Source organism: Toxorhynchites rutilus, chromosome 3 (assembly GCF_029784135.1).
Source record: "Toxorhynchites rutilus septentrionalis strain SRP chromosome 3, ASM2978413v1, whole genome shotgun sequence".
NCBI lineage: Eukaryota > Metazoa > Arthropoda > Insecta > Diptera > Culicidae > Toxorhynchites > Toxorhynchites rutilus.
In genome coordinates, this window is record NC_073746.1 from 118,059,627 (window position 1) to 118,078,433 (window position 18,807).

General features: G+C 38.2%; 1 protein-coding gene across 11 annotated transcripts in view; it reads left to right on the plus strand.

Annotated features, from left to right (window-relative positions):
• Window positions 1-18,807, plus strand: part of LOC129780588 (GTPase-activating protein skywalker) — a 162,278-nt gene that overhangs the window by 129,251 nt on the left and 14,220 nt on the right. For 8 of the 11 annotated variants that reach the window (XM_055789011.1, XM_055789009.1, XM_055789012.1 and 5 more), the window contains 4 exons: window positions 5,512-5,636; window positions 17,640-17,696; window positions 18,040-18,371; window positions 18,435-18,603. In XM_055789011.1, coding sequence (XP_055644986.1) covers window positions 5,512-5,636; window positions 17,640-17,696; window positions 18,040-18,371; window positions 18,435-18,603 — 683 coding nt within the window. The remainder of the gene's footprint in view (window positions 1-5,511; window positions 5,637-17,639; window positions 17,697-18,039; window positions 18,372-18,434; window positions 18,604-18,807) is intronic. The other 3 variants (XM_055789014.1, XM_055789016.1, XM_055789018.1) reach the window with 1 other exon arrangement.

Sequence of the window (18,807 nt, forward strand, 5' to 3'; positions counted from 1 at the left end):
ATGTGTGCGATGTGTTCAACTGTTCTAAATCATAAATTGTTTCATACAATACGTGAAAATATCTGTTCTTATATTCTATCAGTTCAGAAAAAATGGACGCATTTCTGAGAATTGTTCAATTTACATGAATCAATGAATTTAATCAACAACAATTTTTGATCAAAGAACAATTCGATAAACAACCGGCTAGACCTGTCTTCCATTTGAATTGTGGTAATTTCTCTTCTACTTCACTAGAATTAATTCTCGCTCATGAAAACAACACAGAGCAATAGTTAAAGAATAATTATTCAACTGTGAAACTTGTTTACCTGGAAAAAAGCCAACATTTTATACTAAGCAGATCCCTTGTCGCGCCAAGTTGAGTCATATATTCGGTAGTAAGTGCACTCACAGCAGCGGCACGGCTTAGGTGAGTTATGAAAATAGTGTAAATCCTGGAAAATGATCACGTGTGCGCGGATTCAATCAAAATAAGTGCTAAACCCACTTTGGCGATTCGAAATAGAGCGTACAACATTTTTGGTTTTCATCACCTGCTCTCTGGGATTTCAATTTAATTTTACATTAAATTTAACACTGCCAAGATTTCTCGCTACTACTGCCCGCTGATATCTGTCACTTATTAAACTCGTTTATGATTAATAACCCATAAAATGTAGTCTCACTGCACAGACCCGGTGCGGAGGAATAATAACACACTTCGCTTCAAATAAATTTAACCCACATTTTGCAACACACCGGCAATGAAACATTCTCGAGAAAAATATGTCCAATTCGCTGGCAGCAGCCGGACAATATTAATGAAGCGACAGATTAAAACTGTGCCATCTTCTTCATATCGCCGTCCGAAATGCAATTGGAAAAATTCCAACTGTCTACGATTGAGTGCGATTCAATGGGGACGCTTGATACAACACCTACTTGCCGAATGAAAACGCGTGATGTCTGAGCAAAGGTCACCGAGGACTTGCGAACGATTCATCTTCCTCACGCCCCAGCACCGATCAATCAAACTGATGGCTAGCGGATGTTTTCCTGTTTTAATACTAACGCCAGGGTCAATATTTGCTCGGCTTTTATGTATTCAAAGGAAATTAATGTTTTACGTTCTATCCGTCATCCGAAGATTACGACGCACCCACATCGTGGGCAGGCTAGCTGGCTGGCTTTCAAGACTCTGGCACTTGCTATCGCCAGCCACACTCCGGTGATGGTTATTTCCAGACGAGGGAAGTTGTGCGAAATATATGAGTTTAGGTAACCTTCCCAGAAGGCAGAAGCTTTGGCAAAAATAATCTATCAAATATTTCACAACTCACATGAAGAGGTTCAACTGGATAATGTAGGACCAGCACACAAAATTATATTGACTGTCTCAAAGATCAAAAGAAATGTATAGAAAATTTGTTACGTACCGTAAGACGGAATCTGGGAATCTGGAAATCAATTCAGTCAGAATGAAACCAAAATAACAATCACCAACACACTCAGAAATCTCTATTCATGGGGAATCTTTTTCAATATTCTAAGCCAACAAAACTCACAGCGAAGGAGAGACAGATGCTTCTGTTCTTACCATCAAAATGATATTGCAACAGCTTATCAGCATGACACATAAAACATATGTTGTGAAGTTAACATCATCAGCAGACATAAAATAGCGTTCCTAAATCTCGACCGAGCTTATCACCATTCGCGAAAATTCCTTACCAAAAGAAGCAAATCATCCTATCAATGTTGGTAAATCTCTGCTTTTTGATTTATGGTATTGTTTTTAATCAACAAACGTTTAACCTCAGGGGTCATCCGGAGAGAAAGATATTTTTGTCGCTGTATTTAAAATCACAATCGCAATACACATTTATCTTCTTTTTCTGTATTTTCCTTTGTCGTCGTCAAACCGAAATACGGTTACCGTTGTGAGCACAATCCCTGTACTCAAGGAGTGCTTCACGACATTTGAATTAGTCCATAGTTTGAACATATTGCTCCCATTGCTGTTTCACTTTTGTTTAATACAGTTCAATTCGTCAAATTGCTTCGTCCCAACTGCATTTGCTACTTGGGTCACCGGTTGAAAAAAAAGACAACATCCGAAAATAAAAACGTATAGCCGCGCCATGGGCGGACAGGATTCACGTCGAATCGCCTGAGTACCCTTGTAATTCACATCTCATCGCCTCGCACGCACCGCCATTAATGCTGTACTTTACCGTTCTGCTGGCGAAAATTAATTCAGTTTTTTTACGATGCCAAAAATATACTGCTGCTTTATCCATCCCCAAATGGTGTACTTTTTATGGCATAAAGAGCCATGTAAATGGCCGCTGAAAATTGTTGAGTTTCAATTTTATACGGGTGTAACGGAGGCGGTTTGTTAGCAGGAATGATTATATAGCAAATTGTTTACTATTTTCACTCGGCACTCGAACAACTTGAAAATTTTTGCTAGATTTTTCCAATTGAAATTTTCAACAGGCGTCATCGGTGCGTGAGCATCGTTTTTTAGAGCTGGTTTCATATTTTTGTAGTCATGATTACTGTCAATAATTGGATACTCATCCATCTTTTCTTCTCGTTATTATAATACTACTAGCTGACCCGGCAAACTTTGTCCCGCCCAAAATTTATTTTTCGTTATTACATCCACATTTTCTTACTAAGCGCACGTTTATGGGTGCAATCGCAGAACTGTTCATTGATTGATGTTCCAATCTCCCCTTTAAAGTTACCTTCTACTATGAAATTCCTAGTACTTCTGCCGAAACTCGTCATTACAATATCAGATTATTTTCAGACACATTCCTCGAAGATTTTTCAACCACTTCAAATAACATATTTCTCCGTTGCATGGAATAAATGTTTGATACTGAAAATATGATAGAATAAAGACAGCCCTAAATCGCACAGTTCCTTCCTCGAGTTTTGCTGTTATCAACACATTCGGCGATCCATTTTTATTTATATAGATAGAAGACGATAGAGGAGTTTTATCACATTAAAATCCCTTTTCATTTTCGAACGAAGACCAATGTCGTTAGCGCAAACATCAAATGGACTAACAGCGCTTGTAATTGTAGAACATATGCGAATTGAATTTGTCGATTATTCCCATTTTCCTTCAGAATTTTCCGAAATTTTTCAATTGTCATGTTTGGTTGGAATATGTTTGGTTGAAATATGTGTATTATTTTTATGGGACCCCCTCTCCATTCCAGAGAAGGGAGGGGTGTCATACCATCATAGAAACATTTCTTGTACCCAAAAACCCTCACATTCCAAATTTGGCTCCATTCGCTTGATTAGTTCTCGAGTTATGCAGAAATTTTTGTTTCATTTGTATAGCAGCCCTCTCTTAGAGAGGAGGGAGGAGTGCCTAACCACTATAGAAACATTTATTGCATCCTAAAAACTCCACATGCCAAATTTAGTTTCGTTTACTTGATTAATTCTCGAGTAATGCAGAAATTTGTGTTTCATTTGCATGGCAGTCCCCCCTTAAAGAGGTGGAAGGAGTGTCTTACCACCATAGAAACATTTATTGCGCCCTAAAACCTCCACATGCAAAATTTTGTTTTCGTTTGCTTGATTAATTCTCGAATAATGCAGAAATTTGTGTTTCATTTGTATGGCAGACAACCCCCCACCCCTCTTAGAGAGGAGGAAGGAGTGTCTTACCACCATAGAAACATTTATTGCGCCCTAAAACCTCCACATGCAAAATTTTGTTTTCGTTTGCTTGATTAATTCTCGAGTAATGCAGAAATTTGTGTTTCATATGTATGGCAGACCCCCCACCCTCCACCCCCCCCTCTCTCTTAGAGAGGAGGGAGGAGTGTCTTACCATCATAGAAACATTCATTGCACCATAAAACCTCCACATGCCAAATTTTGCTCAATTTGAGTGATTAGTTTTCGAGTTATGCAGAAATTTTTGTTCCATTTGTATAGCAGCCCTCTCTTAGAGACGGGGGAGGAGTGCCTAACCACTAAGACACATTTATTGCACCCTAAAAACTCCACATGCCAAATTTAGTTTCGTTTGCTTGATTAATTCTCGAGTAATGTAGAAATTTGTGTTTCATTTGTATGCAGTCCTTCCTTAGAGAGGGGTGAGAAGTGTCTTACCACCATAGAAACATTCATTGCGCCCTAAAACCTCCACATGCCAAATATTGTTTTCGTTTGCTTGAATAATTCTCGAGTAATGCGGAAATTTGTGTTTCATTTGTATGGCAGCCTCCCTTAGAGAGGGGTGTGGAGAGACTAACCATCATAGAATCATTTATTGCACCCTAAAACCTCCACATGCCAAATTTCGTTTCATTTGATTGAATAATTATCGAGTGATGCAGAAATTTGTGTTTCATTTGTATGGCACTCCCCCCCCTCAGAGAGGGAGAAGAGTGTCTTACCACCATAGAAACATTTATTGCACCCTAAACCCTCTACATGTCAAATTCGGTTTCGTTTGCTCGATTAATTCTCGAGTAATGCTGAAATTTGTGTTTCATTTGTATGGCAGCTCCCCCCCTTAGAGAGGGGGGAGGGGTCTCGAACTATCATAAGAACCTTTCCGACCCCAAAAACCCATACATAACAATTTTCATGTCGATCGGTTCAGTAGTTTCCGAGTCCATAAGAATCAGACAGACAGATATACAGACAGACAGAAATCCATTTTTATATACGTAAGGATTCATGACCCACTATAGAGATGCAGCGGATTCGATAATTTTCTGGAATTCTTGGTTCCTACTTATTATCAGTGCGTTGCCAGAAAAAATATGTATGATACACATAATCAACAATGTACCTACTGATAACAGCCTCTATATTTATATTCCGTTTCTAATATTTGAGGGTTTATTGATGCCAATCATTCACTTCTCAACGATGACATATACATTTTGAGATTAGATATGAAATCTCTGATTGGGATTCGGCACTTTACAATCCATGTAGTACATCAACATGGTGTTTCTGTTCACTGCATGTGTTTCTCATTCATTCTCTGCAACTAATCATCGAAATCTAATGATATACAATTTCGCTCCCCCATCGTTATCAATTATCATGTCAAACCGGTTGCACGAGGAAGGTTAGCCAGAATCTACCGCTGCCACCATCGATCATTCTGCTGCTTATACATTTATTACTTATACAACTTACTTATAGTAATGAGGGGTGCTACTGTGCAGTGCTTCCAACATATGCCAGTAGCTCCGAGCGACCTGCAACAAATCACAGCAGTCATATATATAATATAACATCTAGTTCTGAGTATAGTAGAGACCAACCTGCGTTGACAACCAACTTCACATAAGTCATATCGCATGTTCTTGAGGTGGTTGATTTACAGCTCAATGTTCTTGCAATCAACAACTGTGATGCTGACGGTATTAATTAGAGATTTTTGTGCGTTTACAAAAGTTAATCTTCTATCTTATCGCACTAGATGACTAGACTAATAGATATCCATTTTGCTTTTTTCGATTTTTTTTCCAGAGGAAGAATGCTATCATTGCATGGCGAGCCTGGTAGCCCCCAAGGATAAGGTTTTCATAACACAGACGAAGCTGCTGTACGAAGTCACCTGGAAGACTGTGATGCAAATTGCCAAAAAACATGCGGTAAGTTCTGGCAAAAGAATTAGATTGTGGAGTGGTTATTGCTTAATATTATTAGTTTCCAACACTTTAGTCTATACACTGTTTGTTTTGGATCTTATTAAAATATCGCCCAGTAAATTTTGTTACCTATATTTGGAGAGATCGAAAAGTTTTTTTTTTATCCCATTTATTTATTAGGCTCATTAGTATTTAGCTGTAACAGAGCCGGGTTTAATCGTGTACATGTACATATGTTTATGTTTCTATAAATTGTGAATTACACAGTAGTTAGTAGTAGCCATTTAGGCGTTAAGTTTTCTGTTCCATTACATTATGGTAAATTACACAGTAATAGCCATTTAGGCGTAAGGGTATTCTTTCTGTTCTTCCATTGTTCAGCAGACCGGACAGCGGAGACAGTTGATATTGATCATTGTTGAGTTATTTATAGAACAGCAGCCCGATGTTTCTTGCAGAGCAGAGCAGTTGTATGGATGAATCGATCTTTATTCCACCGTGGATCGATTTCCATCGCTGATGATGGTTGCGTGGACGTAGTTATTCTATAACAACACAAAGATGGTCAATTGAGGGCCCTGAGTTTGAACTCACGATCGATCGCTTGGTAAGCGAACGCGTAAAGATCGAAAAGTTGTCCGCTATAAGTTGCTGGGTATTTAGACCAACTAGTTTATCATCAATACAAAAACTATGGAAAAAGTATTATATTAATACTTTAATGGTGGCCAAAGACTAAAGAGACTATAGCTGATAAAAATCTAAACAAACTCCATCGACTGTCATGCGTTGATATTACTGGAGCAACGCGAAGCACACCCTGAAAGGCATTCGAGGCTATCCTTCATCTGTTACCCTTGAACCAACAAGTTTATCTACATCAGGGATTCTCAAACTATTTTGGGCAAAACTCCTTGACCCCTTTTGCAGAATGAATCGATATCATCGACCCCTATAAATTCAGTAAATGTTCAGTACAGCAGAATATGACTACCTACTACCTATATTGACCTAGTGCCTATTATCACGTAAGTACACAAAGAAGTTTGGTTTTTATATAAAACTAGCTGACCCGGCAAACATCGTCTCGCTCAATTTTTTTTATTATAACATTAACGTTTTGACGTAGGACTACGTCTTTCATTTCTATACCGGGGTGTAAAATCAAAGTTTCGAAAACGAAAGCGTTACGCCGGAGACCGAGATTTTGAGCGTTAATAGCTCCTAAACAACTGAACGAAATGGTATGATAAACACTTCATTCGAAAGATAAAATGTCTACGCGTTATATACTTGTTACTTTTTGATCCAAAAACTTGTTTCAATAGTCTTAAAATTGCTTTCAAAACAGGCTATTGAAATCACCAATTGGTATATAAGCGAGCGGCGCTCGGAAATCCACTCAGTTCTAATTGAACAGCGATTGGAGCATGTTGTCGCTGTTGCGGTGAAGCTCTTTATTTATCATGAATGCGCGGATGTCACCAAGAGCCTGTTTGTGCACCCTAGGCCAGAAGGGAATCTATCAGGAGGAGAGTGATGCCACAAACGGTTCCCTGGGAAGACATCGCTACACACACATACACGCGCGGCTATTAACAGGTGGTTATCGAGTTGGCATTAACCACTGGTGGGCTTCCAGTATCGAGGAAAATGTGGAAATATCTAATCGTTACTGAAAATAATCTGCCAGTTCCTTTGGGAATTTTCAAAATATATTCATGTGAAAGAGTTTAATTGAATGTTTTCTATCCATGTAACACTGTGACCAAATATGTTTCAATCAAGTGCTATTAACAGGTGGTTATCGAGTTGGCATTAACCACTGGTGGGCTTCCAGTATCGAGGAAAATGTGGAAATATCTAATCGTTACTGAAAATAATCTGCCGGTTCCTTTGGGAATTTTCAAAATATATCCATGTGAAAGAGTTTAATTGAATGTTTTCTATCCATGTAACACTGTGACCAAATACATTTGGTTTTGTGGTTTTTCAATCAATCACAATTAACAGGATAGCTTCAGAAGATTATTCTTCCCCATCAGTAGGATATTTCCGTATCCAATATTGTATGCGCCCGCAATCGATTATTGCTCAGTCGCCGAAAGTTCCGAGCTCAGAGAGTTCATTCCCCTCTAGTTTGCCTTCCAAATTGCCATCGTAAACCACACCTTCTCTCGATTCAATCACACACAAAAAGCATACTTAAGCGATATTCTGGTGGTGAGACACATTCATTTTTCGTGAGGACATCGACAAGACAACATCGTTGCCTAACGTGCTGGAGGAGGTGGACGGCGAAGGATCGACACATACACGCGCAGAACTCTTTCCGTTAGGATGCCATTCAGCATCGAGAAAGTTCCGGAAAGATCTAATCATTGCTGGAAAATAATCTGCCAGTTCCTTTGGGAATTTTCAAAATATATTCATGTGAAAGAGTTTAATTGAATGTTTTCTATCCATGTTACACTGTGACCAAAAATGTTTCAATCAAGTGCTATTAACAGGTGGTTATCGAGTTGGCATTAACCACTGGTGGGCTTCCAGTATCGAGGAAAATGTGGAAATATCTAATCGTTTCTGAAAATAAACTGCCAGTTCCTCTGAGAATTTTCAAAATATATTCATGTGAAAGAGTTTAATTGAATGTTTTCTATCCATGTAACACTGTGACCAAATATGTTTCAATCAAGTGCTATTAACAGGTGGTTATCGAGTTGGCATTAACCACTGGTGGGCTTCCAGTATCGAGGAAAATGTGGAAATATCTAATCGTTACTGAAAATAATCTGCCAGTTCCTTTGGGAATTTTTAAAATATATTCATGTGAAAGAGTTTAATTGAATGTTTTCTATCCATGTAACACTGTGACCAAATACATTTGGTTTTGTGATTTTTCAATCAATCGCAATTAACACGATAGCTTCTGAAGATTATTCTTCCCCATCAGTAGGATATTTCCGTATCCAATATTAGATGCATAAAACCTTGTGCCTCCAACGTAACGCTCTCGTTTTCGAAGTTCTCCAAATATTCATTCATTCACAATGAATTCCGATTCAACTTTAAACAAATGATCTCTAAATCAACGATAGTCCTACGTCACCCTTGCGGTTATACCATAGATATAACCCACTTCCTGTTTTCTTACTAAGCGCACATTCATGGGTCCAATTGCAGAACTGTTCATTGATTGATCTTCTAATCTATCTTTTAAAATCACCTTTTACTATACAATTTATAGTACTTCTACCAAAACTCGTCAATATAGTATCAGATTATTTTCAGACACAATTCTCGTTCAAGATTTTTCAACCACTTGCAAATAACATGTTTCTCCGTTACATGGAATAAATATGTGATACAGAAAATATGACAGAATAAAGACAGCCCTAAATCGGATAATTCCATTCTCGAGTTTTGCTCTTATCAACACATTCGGCGATCCATTTTTATTTATATAGATAGAAGAAGATATAGGAGTGCGTTTTATCACATTAAAATCCATTTTCGCTTTCGAACGAAGATCAATTTCGTTAGTGCAAACATCAAATGGATAACACGCTTGTCACTTTGTAATTGTAGAACATAAGCGAATTGAATTTTCCCATTTTCCTTTCGTTTTCAATTGTCATGTTTGGTTGAAATATGTGTATTATTTTTATAGGACCACCCCTTCCCCTCTAAAATCTCCACATTCTGTTTGCTTGATTGATTCTCGAGTAATGCAGTCCCCCTCCCCCTTAGGAACTGAGAAAAAGTGTCTATTCACCACAGAAACTTCTCGTGCCCCCTAAAACTTTCACATGCCAAATTTGGCTCCATTTGCTTGATTAGTTTTCGAGTTATGCAGAAATTTGTGTTTCTTTGTATGACACCCACGGGAAGAAGTGTCGAATCACCATAGAAACGTTTATCGATCCCTAAAACCTCTATATTCCAAGTTTGATTCCGTTTGCTTGATAAGTTCTCGAGTTATTCAGCTCTCCTCCCTTTAGAGAGGGGGAAGAGTGTCAATCCACAATACAAACATTTATTGCCCTCTAGAACTAATAGAACCCCCATATGCCAGATTTGGTTCCATTTGCTTGTTTAGTTTTTGAGTTATGCAGGAAAAATATACATCGTTGTATGGCATGACATTGAGATCAGGTGATTGTGCGGATGATTTCACAGCCCTTGAGCAATTCTGCAGCACCTGAACTGCCATGCTTGTGAATGTGTGCTTTGAGTCATTATTTTGATAGAAGTTTTTCTTGAATGGCGTTAACGTTCCCTGTGGAACTTTTGCCGTCTCAACAAATGCCTTAACTAGCGTCATTTATTAATACTTAGTTGAGATTTCTTAAGCCAAATAACACGCCTTGAATGTATTCCGAGGGGCAAGTTCTTGAATACGCGTGACCACAGTGCAAGTCGAAGGAAATTTCTTTGACGAAAAATCCTCCGGCCAGAACGGGAATCGAACCCGAACACCCGGCATGATAATGTGAGACGCTAACCACTCAGCCACGGGTGCACGAAATTTGATAGAAGTTGAAAGTTCTAGATATATTCAGTTTTCCAGCGCTGGCTTTCTCGTTCCTCTTCAGAATATCCAAAGATACGTATTGATCCATGTTTCCATCGATAACATACAAGTTTCGATCCAAAAACGTTGCTTCCCTCTGTGAACATTACATGCTCTCAGAAGTTGAAATCCTTTCCTATGTTTATTTTATTTATTTATTTATTCAACAATACTTGGCTATGAGCCTTCGGCTCTTAAAGACTGGCTAGCTTAACCAACAATATTTTGGCATTTTTAAATTCAAAACATTAATCAATAAATAAGGTACATATACATTTTAACAAAACCGTACAATTGTGATCGAAATAGACAAAAACAAAAATAATACTCAAACATTCGGAAACTGCTCTGACAACAGACTTGTTTTTAACTGTTTTTGAACGAACATACATTACGGGATTTCAAATTGTCGCTAAGGTTGTTATAGAACGTAATAGATTTTTTCAAAACCGAATTCTGGCCGAATCTTCTTGTATTGCTTCTGCTGATACTTAAGTTTGTCCCGCTTCTGGTGTGGTGCTGGTGCTGATCGGAGACCCTTTCTAGATGAGTATTTGTGTGGACCGCTTCTAGTACTATCTGGTGTATATGGGTACACGCACTGACTTTGTAGACATTTTCTACCAATAACAATTGGTGTTTTGTATGAATGAACTCCGTTGACGTTCTCCAAGAATACCCGAAAAGATTTTTAATAGCTTTGTTTTGAATCACTTGAAGAGATTTCATTGCTGATTTATTGGCTGTACCCCAGATCAGTATTCCATAGACTAAATGACAATGGAACAGTGAAAAGTGCAGGTTTCGTTTCGTACTGGTTGGAAGCAAATCGCAGATTCTTCTGAACACGCCAGCTACCTGTGCCAATTTAGCACCTAGTCTACGAGTATGCTCAGACCACTTTAGTTCACTATCAAGCCATACCCCTAAGTACTTGAAAACATCCGCTCGATCAATAATATTACCGTCGTAGAAAATATTCAGATTAACTTCTTTTGGAATATTGAATAGCATGTATTTTGTTTTAGAGATATTCACAGTGAGCTTGTGTCGATTCATCCACACTCTTAGACTGCAAAGATCTTCATTAATCGCACTTTGAAGAAGTTCGCATGATTCGCTAACATAAATTAGCACAATATCATCCGCATACATAATCAGAGCACCTCGGAGGGGTAGGTCCTTCAAATTGTTCACATAACAATTAAACAAAGTAGGCCCTAGAGTGCTACCTTGAACCACGCCATAGTCCACATTTCGCATCGTACTTCTCACATTTTTATCTTGCACAAATTGAGATCGTCGTTCTAGGAAGCTCCGAAACCATAGCATAGACCGACCTTTCACACCCAACTCACTAAGTCGTCGTATCAAAATATTTCTGTCACAGGTAGCAAATGCCTTACTCAAATCGAGGAAAATAGCAGCAACTTTTTGTTTTTCATCACAGTGTCTCTGTATTTTGGATACATCGTCGAATGAAACCGTTTGTGTACTCGATTTAGGTCGAAATCCGTATTGCTTCGATGAAATCAGCTTATGGTATTCGAGATGATCCACTAATTGTTTATTTATGACCTTCTGCATAATTTTATCAGTGACAGAAGGTACATTTATTGGGCGGAAATTCGAAAAATTTTCAGCCCGTGAGGTTTTGTGAATGGCAACAACTTTAGATACCTTCAGATCTGATGGGACACAACACTGCATTATAGATGAATTTATGATATCTGTTACTGCTGAGGTGATTTCGTCTTTACAGAACTTATATATTTTTGTCTGAACATTATCATACCCTTTTGAGGCAGATGATGGGAGTCCATCAATTATTCGTTGTACTTCAGCAGTAGTCACTGTAGATAATTCCAATATAATAGCAGTTTGATCGCGAATGGGCTGTATTGCAGTGTAGGGTATTTTCTCTGCCAACGATTTGCCAACTGAAGCAAAGAAGTCATTTGCCTCATCAGCAAGCCGTTGTTTACATTTTTCTGAAACCCCATCGCGTGTAATTGTGTTTGTTAATGTAGGTTTGTTTCCCAATACTTTCTTAATCGTAACCCATGTTCTGATGATGTTATCACTAGAACGGTCGAATTTAACAGCGTAGTACTGCTTTTTCTTGCACCGCTTCATATGTGTAACTTTGTTACACCAGTCGGCGTACACGCTACGGATGAACTCATTTGAGTAACTGCGACGGTATTTTGAGAACCAGTGATTATTTGCACGAATACACATTTTCATTTCTTCATCCACCCATGGTTCAGAATGTTTCTGATTCACTTTGCTTGCGGGGATTTGTTTACGTAGGAACTCACGTAGTGCAGGTACATTTGTTTTCGAGTATAACTCATGCAAATATAGTTTATTACCTCTACTATGATCCATTTCGATAAATATCGTGTTGTGATCAAACAGACTGTACTGAAGATATTGTATGGTGATACCAATAGAATTGTTGTTTGTGAATATATGGTCCAGACAAGCATCATAACACGTCGGTGTGGTATCACAGAACTGAAAGCCATTTGAGAGTACGGTATTTTAATAGTGTTCCACGACAGGTGTTGAAGATTGTAGATCAAAATTGAAATCCCCTAACACGTAAGTGGTATTGGAAGTTAGCATCGTGAGAAAATCGTCCAATAGCTCGATAAAGGCATCAATCTGTGTGATAAGAGTTTGAGGTGGTCTGTAAATACAAATCAGTGTGACCTTGTCTTGTCGTCCGATTTCAACAGCAACAATGCTGTTGTTTTCATCACAGTAACTACGAATAAGTTTACAGTGGATGTTTTTGTGGATGAATATAGCTGAACCTCCGCCCCTTCTCGTTGAACGTGATGCGAAAAAACACTGATAGTTGCGAAGTGACATGGATGATTCTACATCTTTGTGCGACCAGGTCTCTGTGATCATTATAGCGTCGATACGGAAATGCGCTTCGTCCAGCAGATACTCCAACTCGGTGAGTTTTTCTTTTAGGCTTCTCGCATTGAAATAAAACAATTTCAGGCTATTTTGTTTGACAAAACTGATGTGATTTACGGAGCATACAACTTTGGTGCTTGGATGAAATGGTAGATGTAAGTCAGGATCATTTTGCGAATTCATTTAATGTATTGGTGGAATATATTTCTCTAATTTTTGCTTTCTCTGTTTTCCTAACCAAGTTTTCCATTACGTTTTAGATCTCTTGCCTGCTTAAACAAGTACCGGTTACGTTTTGTCATGACTTCGTTGATGTAAATATTTACGTTACGTTCACTACCGGTAGCCATGTTCAATACAGCGGTTGTTAACTCCTTTCTTCCTTTCTTCTTTTCCGTCACCTCATCTCGTTTCTTTTTGTTGTGTAATTTCACCTGAATTGACGGAGGGAATTGTGACTTCGAGAACAGGTTGTTTGGTGCCCTGAAGACTTCATTCACGTCATTATGTACCAGATTCACTCCGATTGCCCGACATACGCTAGTACCAATATCGAAAAGGTTTTCACCTTCCACTACAGGAACATTTGAAATTTCGAAAGATTTCTTCATCTTGTCTTGTTTTTGTTCATCAATATCGATCTCACACCATTGTAGCTGCGTTCGCAGCTCGTGATTTTTATCACGTAGTTGTTGTTGTTCATCCATCAGAGTATCAGTAGTAGTACGTAGTTCATCGAGCGTTTTTTGGATGTTCTGTACTTCAGATACGAATTTTTTCTGCCATCCAATTAGCTGGTCCAGTTTAGAGTCTATCCGTTCTATTGTGATCTCCATGCTAGATGAACTGGCAGAGGTCTTAAAATCTACCTGGGACAGGGACAATGGTTGATCAGCCATGTTCAACGTGCTTCTTCTGCTTTTATTTCGGCTTTCCTTGCAAGGAACACAAAACCAAAATTTATCAGGAACCGTCTGGATTTCCTGGTATTCCGCATCAGACACTGTCGTACATGCCTTGTGGAACCACTGTCGACACTTTCCGTCGCATTGCAACGGTTTTCCATTCCGCAAATTAATGTTTTTCTTACACTTCGCGCACGGCTGTGCCACTTGATTCGCCATCTTAATCCAATATTCGCTATCGCTCAAAGCAACGATTTTTGACAAAAACAAAATTTTCGAGATTTCGCTAGATCTCGGCGTTTCATGGCATTTGGCATAATTTTTTTTTCGAAACCCCCGATTTCCTTTATTCTCCTCTTGGATGATTTTTCGATTTTCAAAAAACTCAAACTTTGACGTCTTTGCGCCACCGTCCTTTAAGTTAGAATGAGCTAAAATTTGGCATAGGATGTTTTTTCGAGGTGGTGAACATTTTGTATAGGGTAACTTTTTGAAATTTTAGTGTCGATTTTTTCCCATACATTTATTGGCACCCTACTATATATACACAAATTCTTACTCTAGCTTATAATTACAAGGGAGAGAAAAGATTTCCCTTTCCTACTCAGATAACAGAATCCGCATTGGTTATCTGCCTCCCTATTTGCTACATAAAATTCATCCCATGGTTTCCACCCTTCGCTATCGCTAAAGGGGCTCAATTTGATGAAGATTTTACGTCCTAACTATTTGCAGATTGCCAGCAAAGGATTCCCTATCTTTATTTTCCTGTTCTTATCCTCCACTACGCCACCCGTGTGGGAGCTCTAATAGACATTTTTGTCACTTTGCCCTTTGCCGCGATAAAAGGCGAGACATAAACAAAACAATTTTTATCACCTCTCGAGTGGCCCAGACAGCACTCTCGCTTTAGGTCTTATCAAAACAAGCTTCCCACGAAAAAAGGTTTAAGTGGGAAACATCTAGCTAATTGCCGGCTATAAATATTTATTTCTATTCCTTCGTCTAATGCGCTATCTCTGGCGCGCTTACCTTAGGAGCTATATAGAACAATTGAAGAAAAGGAAACAAAACATGTGGTTTACTCCTGCTGGCATTATTTTGTTTTCCAAATGCCCGTTGCGCTACGAATTTTATATTTGATTATTTTAATTTATTTTTAACCCTGCTAACTAAGCAGGGTCCGTAACAGTACGTTTAAATGAAAAATTTCCGGTACTTCCGGATCATAGGGTATTTCATTTCCATCAGCATTTCTTATCGTGATATGCACCATGCAACGACTAACCATCATCCTTGTGCCATCATCGCTCGATTGCACGATCTCCACCAGTGAATAAACAATACCCCACAAATTATTATCAAAAAATCATATAATGAAAATTTTCAAGCATATCCAAAATCAATATGTAACAAATAGCCTAACGTAATTCTACGTCATACGCCACCGTGTTTCAGACACAACCCTTCTGTAACCTTTTCATTACGATTCTTTCAATGACTTCTGCATTAATGATGATGATGTTTGATCAAAAACGAAATAGTTTTAGCGTTGATAACTATTTTTGCTGCGAACGAATTTTGATGATGTGCATACAAATCGAATCGAAAATTGTCAAATATTATGCCATGTATTTCAGTGCGCTGGTCTGTAAATGATTTGAATTGATGAAAATTGGAAGATTTTCCATTTTCCCTCCGCCCATTTATTTGCTTACCCACCCATGCCGCCAATAACGAGCAACTAATGCATCAGCGTGGATTTAATTTTATATAGGCCACTGCGAATCAATCACGCATAAATCGCTCGCTCTAAAGTCAAATGCATAGAACAAGTACTGCACCATGTGAAGTGACGTTATTTTTATTAGTTTGAGAATTAGTTCGTTCTTCCAAACCAGAAATGAGTCCTGCTGAAAGCATGACATAAAATTTTTGTACTTGAACCGATTCATTTATTATGGATTTTTAAAAAAATCTATGGTGGGACTGTTATGCCTGGAATATCAACATGGGACAATCATGTTGATGTTATTTTTAAAGTTGTGAACAAACAATAAGTTTTTTTGTGTTTTCCGGAAGATTGATTAGGCATAAAAACATCGTTCTTTAAAAAAAAAATGAGAATTGTCAAAAAGTAATATGGGACAACTATGGGTAGAACGGCAGTATAGCGTATGAGAAGAGCAATTGCGATTTCTTTTACACAGTCTCGCACCTGACATCGAGCAGTTAACATCACTTCGGGAGGTGAACAACTCAAAATCAAAAATGGAACCCGATTACTTGTACTGGTCGGAATTATTTTTCCTTGAAAAAGCAGTGATAAATACAAGATTATGAAAATTTGTATTTATTTTTTGTAAATTATGTATATGTGTTAACTTAACAATGTGTTTTGACGTGGGGTTTTAATATAAACAATATATTTTATAAGTAAATCATATGAAGTATAATCAACACATAATTTTAGTTTTTTTATCCGTTGAATTTGAGACACTTTTGCCATTTATTGCATCAAATGTTTAATTAATGCCAGCATTGTGTATCCGAGAAGATCACACTTTTCTCTTTTAACAAACAAATGTTTTGAACAAATGAGATTATTCAGATTACATAATACACTTATGCAAACAATTATTTTGCTCTTTAAAAACAACTACTTCAACATAATTCAAACCAGTAGTTGCTCAAATAATGATTTCTGTGGTCCGCGATTATCAGAACTTTTCTCTTAAGAAGAATAAAGATGTTGTCGCTTGAGACACTTATGCAATTATTCAAATAAAATGAGACACTTATGCAAACAGTAGTTCTGATACTTATGAACAATCATTTCCATCACAACGAAGTGTTACAATGGCTTAATTCTGCTGTTATGAGTTTTGTCCCACATTCCAATGCATTCAACGCACTGTGCGTTGTCTTGTGTGGGTGACTACATAGTTTGATATTGAGTACCGTTATCTATTACTCATAGGAGCACCGTATTGATCCGTGAACAGGTTCACTAGACATGAAACTTCGTTTAGGAGAAGCATAAACTGATACTTGGTTGAGTAAAATATAAGATTAGCATGCTTTCTTGCTGTGGTGGCTGAGAACAGACAAACGACTAGAACGGTAAAAAAGGTATGGTGGCTGAGAGCAGACAAACGACCTTAAAGAGTTAATGTATACAAAGCGTCGGTTTCCATGGCGTTTGGTGAAGTGCGCTTGTATGTTACAACATCACCCGCACATTGTTGTTGTTGTGTTGCCAAATGACGATTGAAATGGTTATCATCGATTTTGATGTAATGTGGAATAATGACGCTGGTGGAGTTATCAAATTTCAAATGCTGCCAAATTTTTGTTATCTTTCAATTGAAACCAACAGAATTGTTAGAGTCCGTTTCTGGCAGAAAGTTTGGGCACAAGAAATTTTCTATTACTCTGTCGTATTTGAGATTTCAACATATTTGATTTTTTCATCAAATATTACCCTATATCACACCTTAAATGTGAACTCGATTTTCTCTCGTCATTGATTTTATAATACTTCCTTTGAAATCATTCTCTATCATCCTGTCTTTTCTCCGATTGTAATTCCAGAGAAGATGGTCCATTCGCATTGAATTTAGAATGTGGAATTGCTACTTAGTGGGAGCTGTGAGTGTCAATATTTTTGGAATAATGATAGCTTGTAGTGTCAATCGCGTCTGTTGCACCAGCACGCTTGCACTGAGCAATTTATGGGTGATTTTTGACAATTAGATATGCGAGATATGCTCAAAAAATACCCTTGATGCAAAGTTTAAATTTTTCATGATATCATCACTTTGCAAACGGCACAGTTATCGCATGGTAGTATTTCACACCTGGTATATGAAGTGGGTCGCCTAGAGTAGAATTGTTATTTGTTAATAAAAAATATCTCTTTATGTATGCGAATACAACACTCCCATCCAACTGCTAGATGCTGACCACCCCCTTTCCCCTTTTTTCTTCGCAGAAATCCGCAGTACTGTATTTAACGAGATTATGCCCGGGTCAGAAGTCGGAGCGAATATTCATGGACTGGTGTTGGTGGGTACTCGGCGGGCTTCCGTTCCCACACCTGGTGCGTGTGATGGATTGCTTTTTCCACGAGGGCATCAAAGTGTTCTATCGCGTCGCACTCGCGATACTGATTCTGTTCCACAAGCACCTAACCGCCACCAACTCCGAGTGGGACGCCGACACGATCAAGAATGACATCGAAAACGCCCTCCCGAAGTTCTGCAAGAACATCCCGGTCTCGCCGACCAAGCTCCTGCGGACGGCTTTTAGTATAAGAGCACTTAGGTGGGTTTTAGACCCTAGTGAGCGAACGAGCGCGTCAATACTTATCAACTTTTCCCATTCTAGTTCAACCTACATATCTAGGATTTTTCTAAAGACTGAAATGGTACTAAAGAGTAAGTCAGTTCTTAGTGGTTCGAAGCAGATGGTAAGATCACGTTCTAGCGATAATTTACCAACGAGTCAATCCCAAGTCAACGTACAAATGATGTCACACACACTAACCATTAGAGAGGTGAGTTCCAGAACTAGTATTCCCTATAATTCATTTTCCACTGGTTTGGGTTCCTATCCTATCACTGACAAGGATTCTGTTACATTAACTAATTTATTGTACACTTTATTGAGAAAGTTTTAATCTCCTTTTCCCCCTTTCCTGAGTCCGCTAATAATACTGAAAGTTTTTTCATCCATTCTACTATCTCACTCATAAATATCT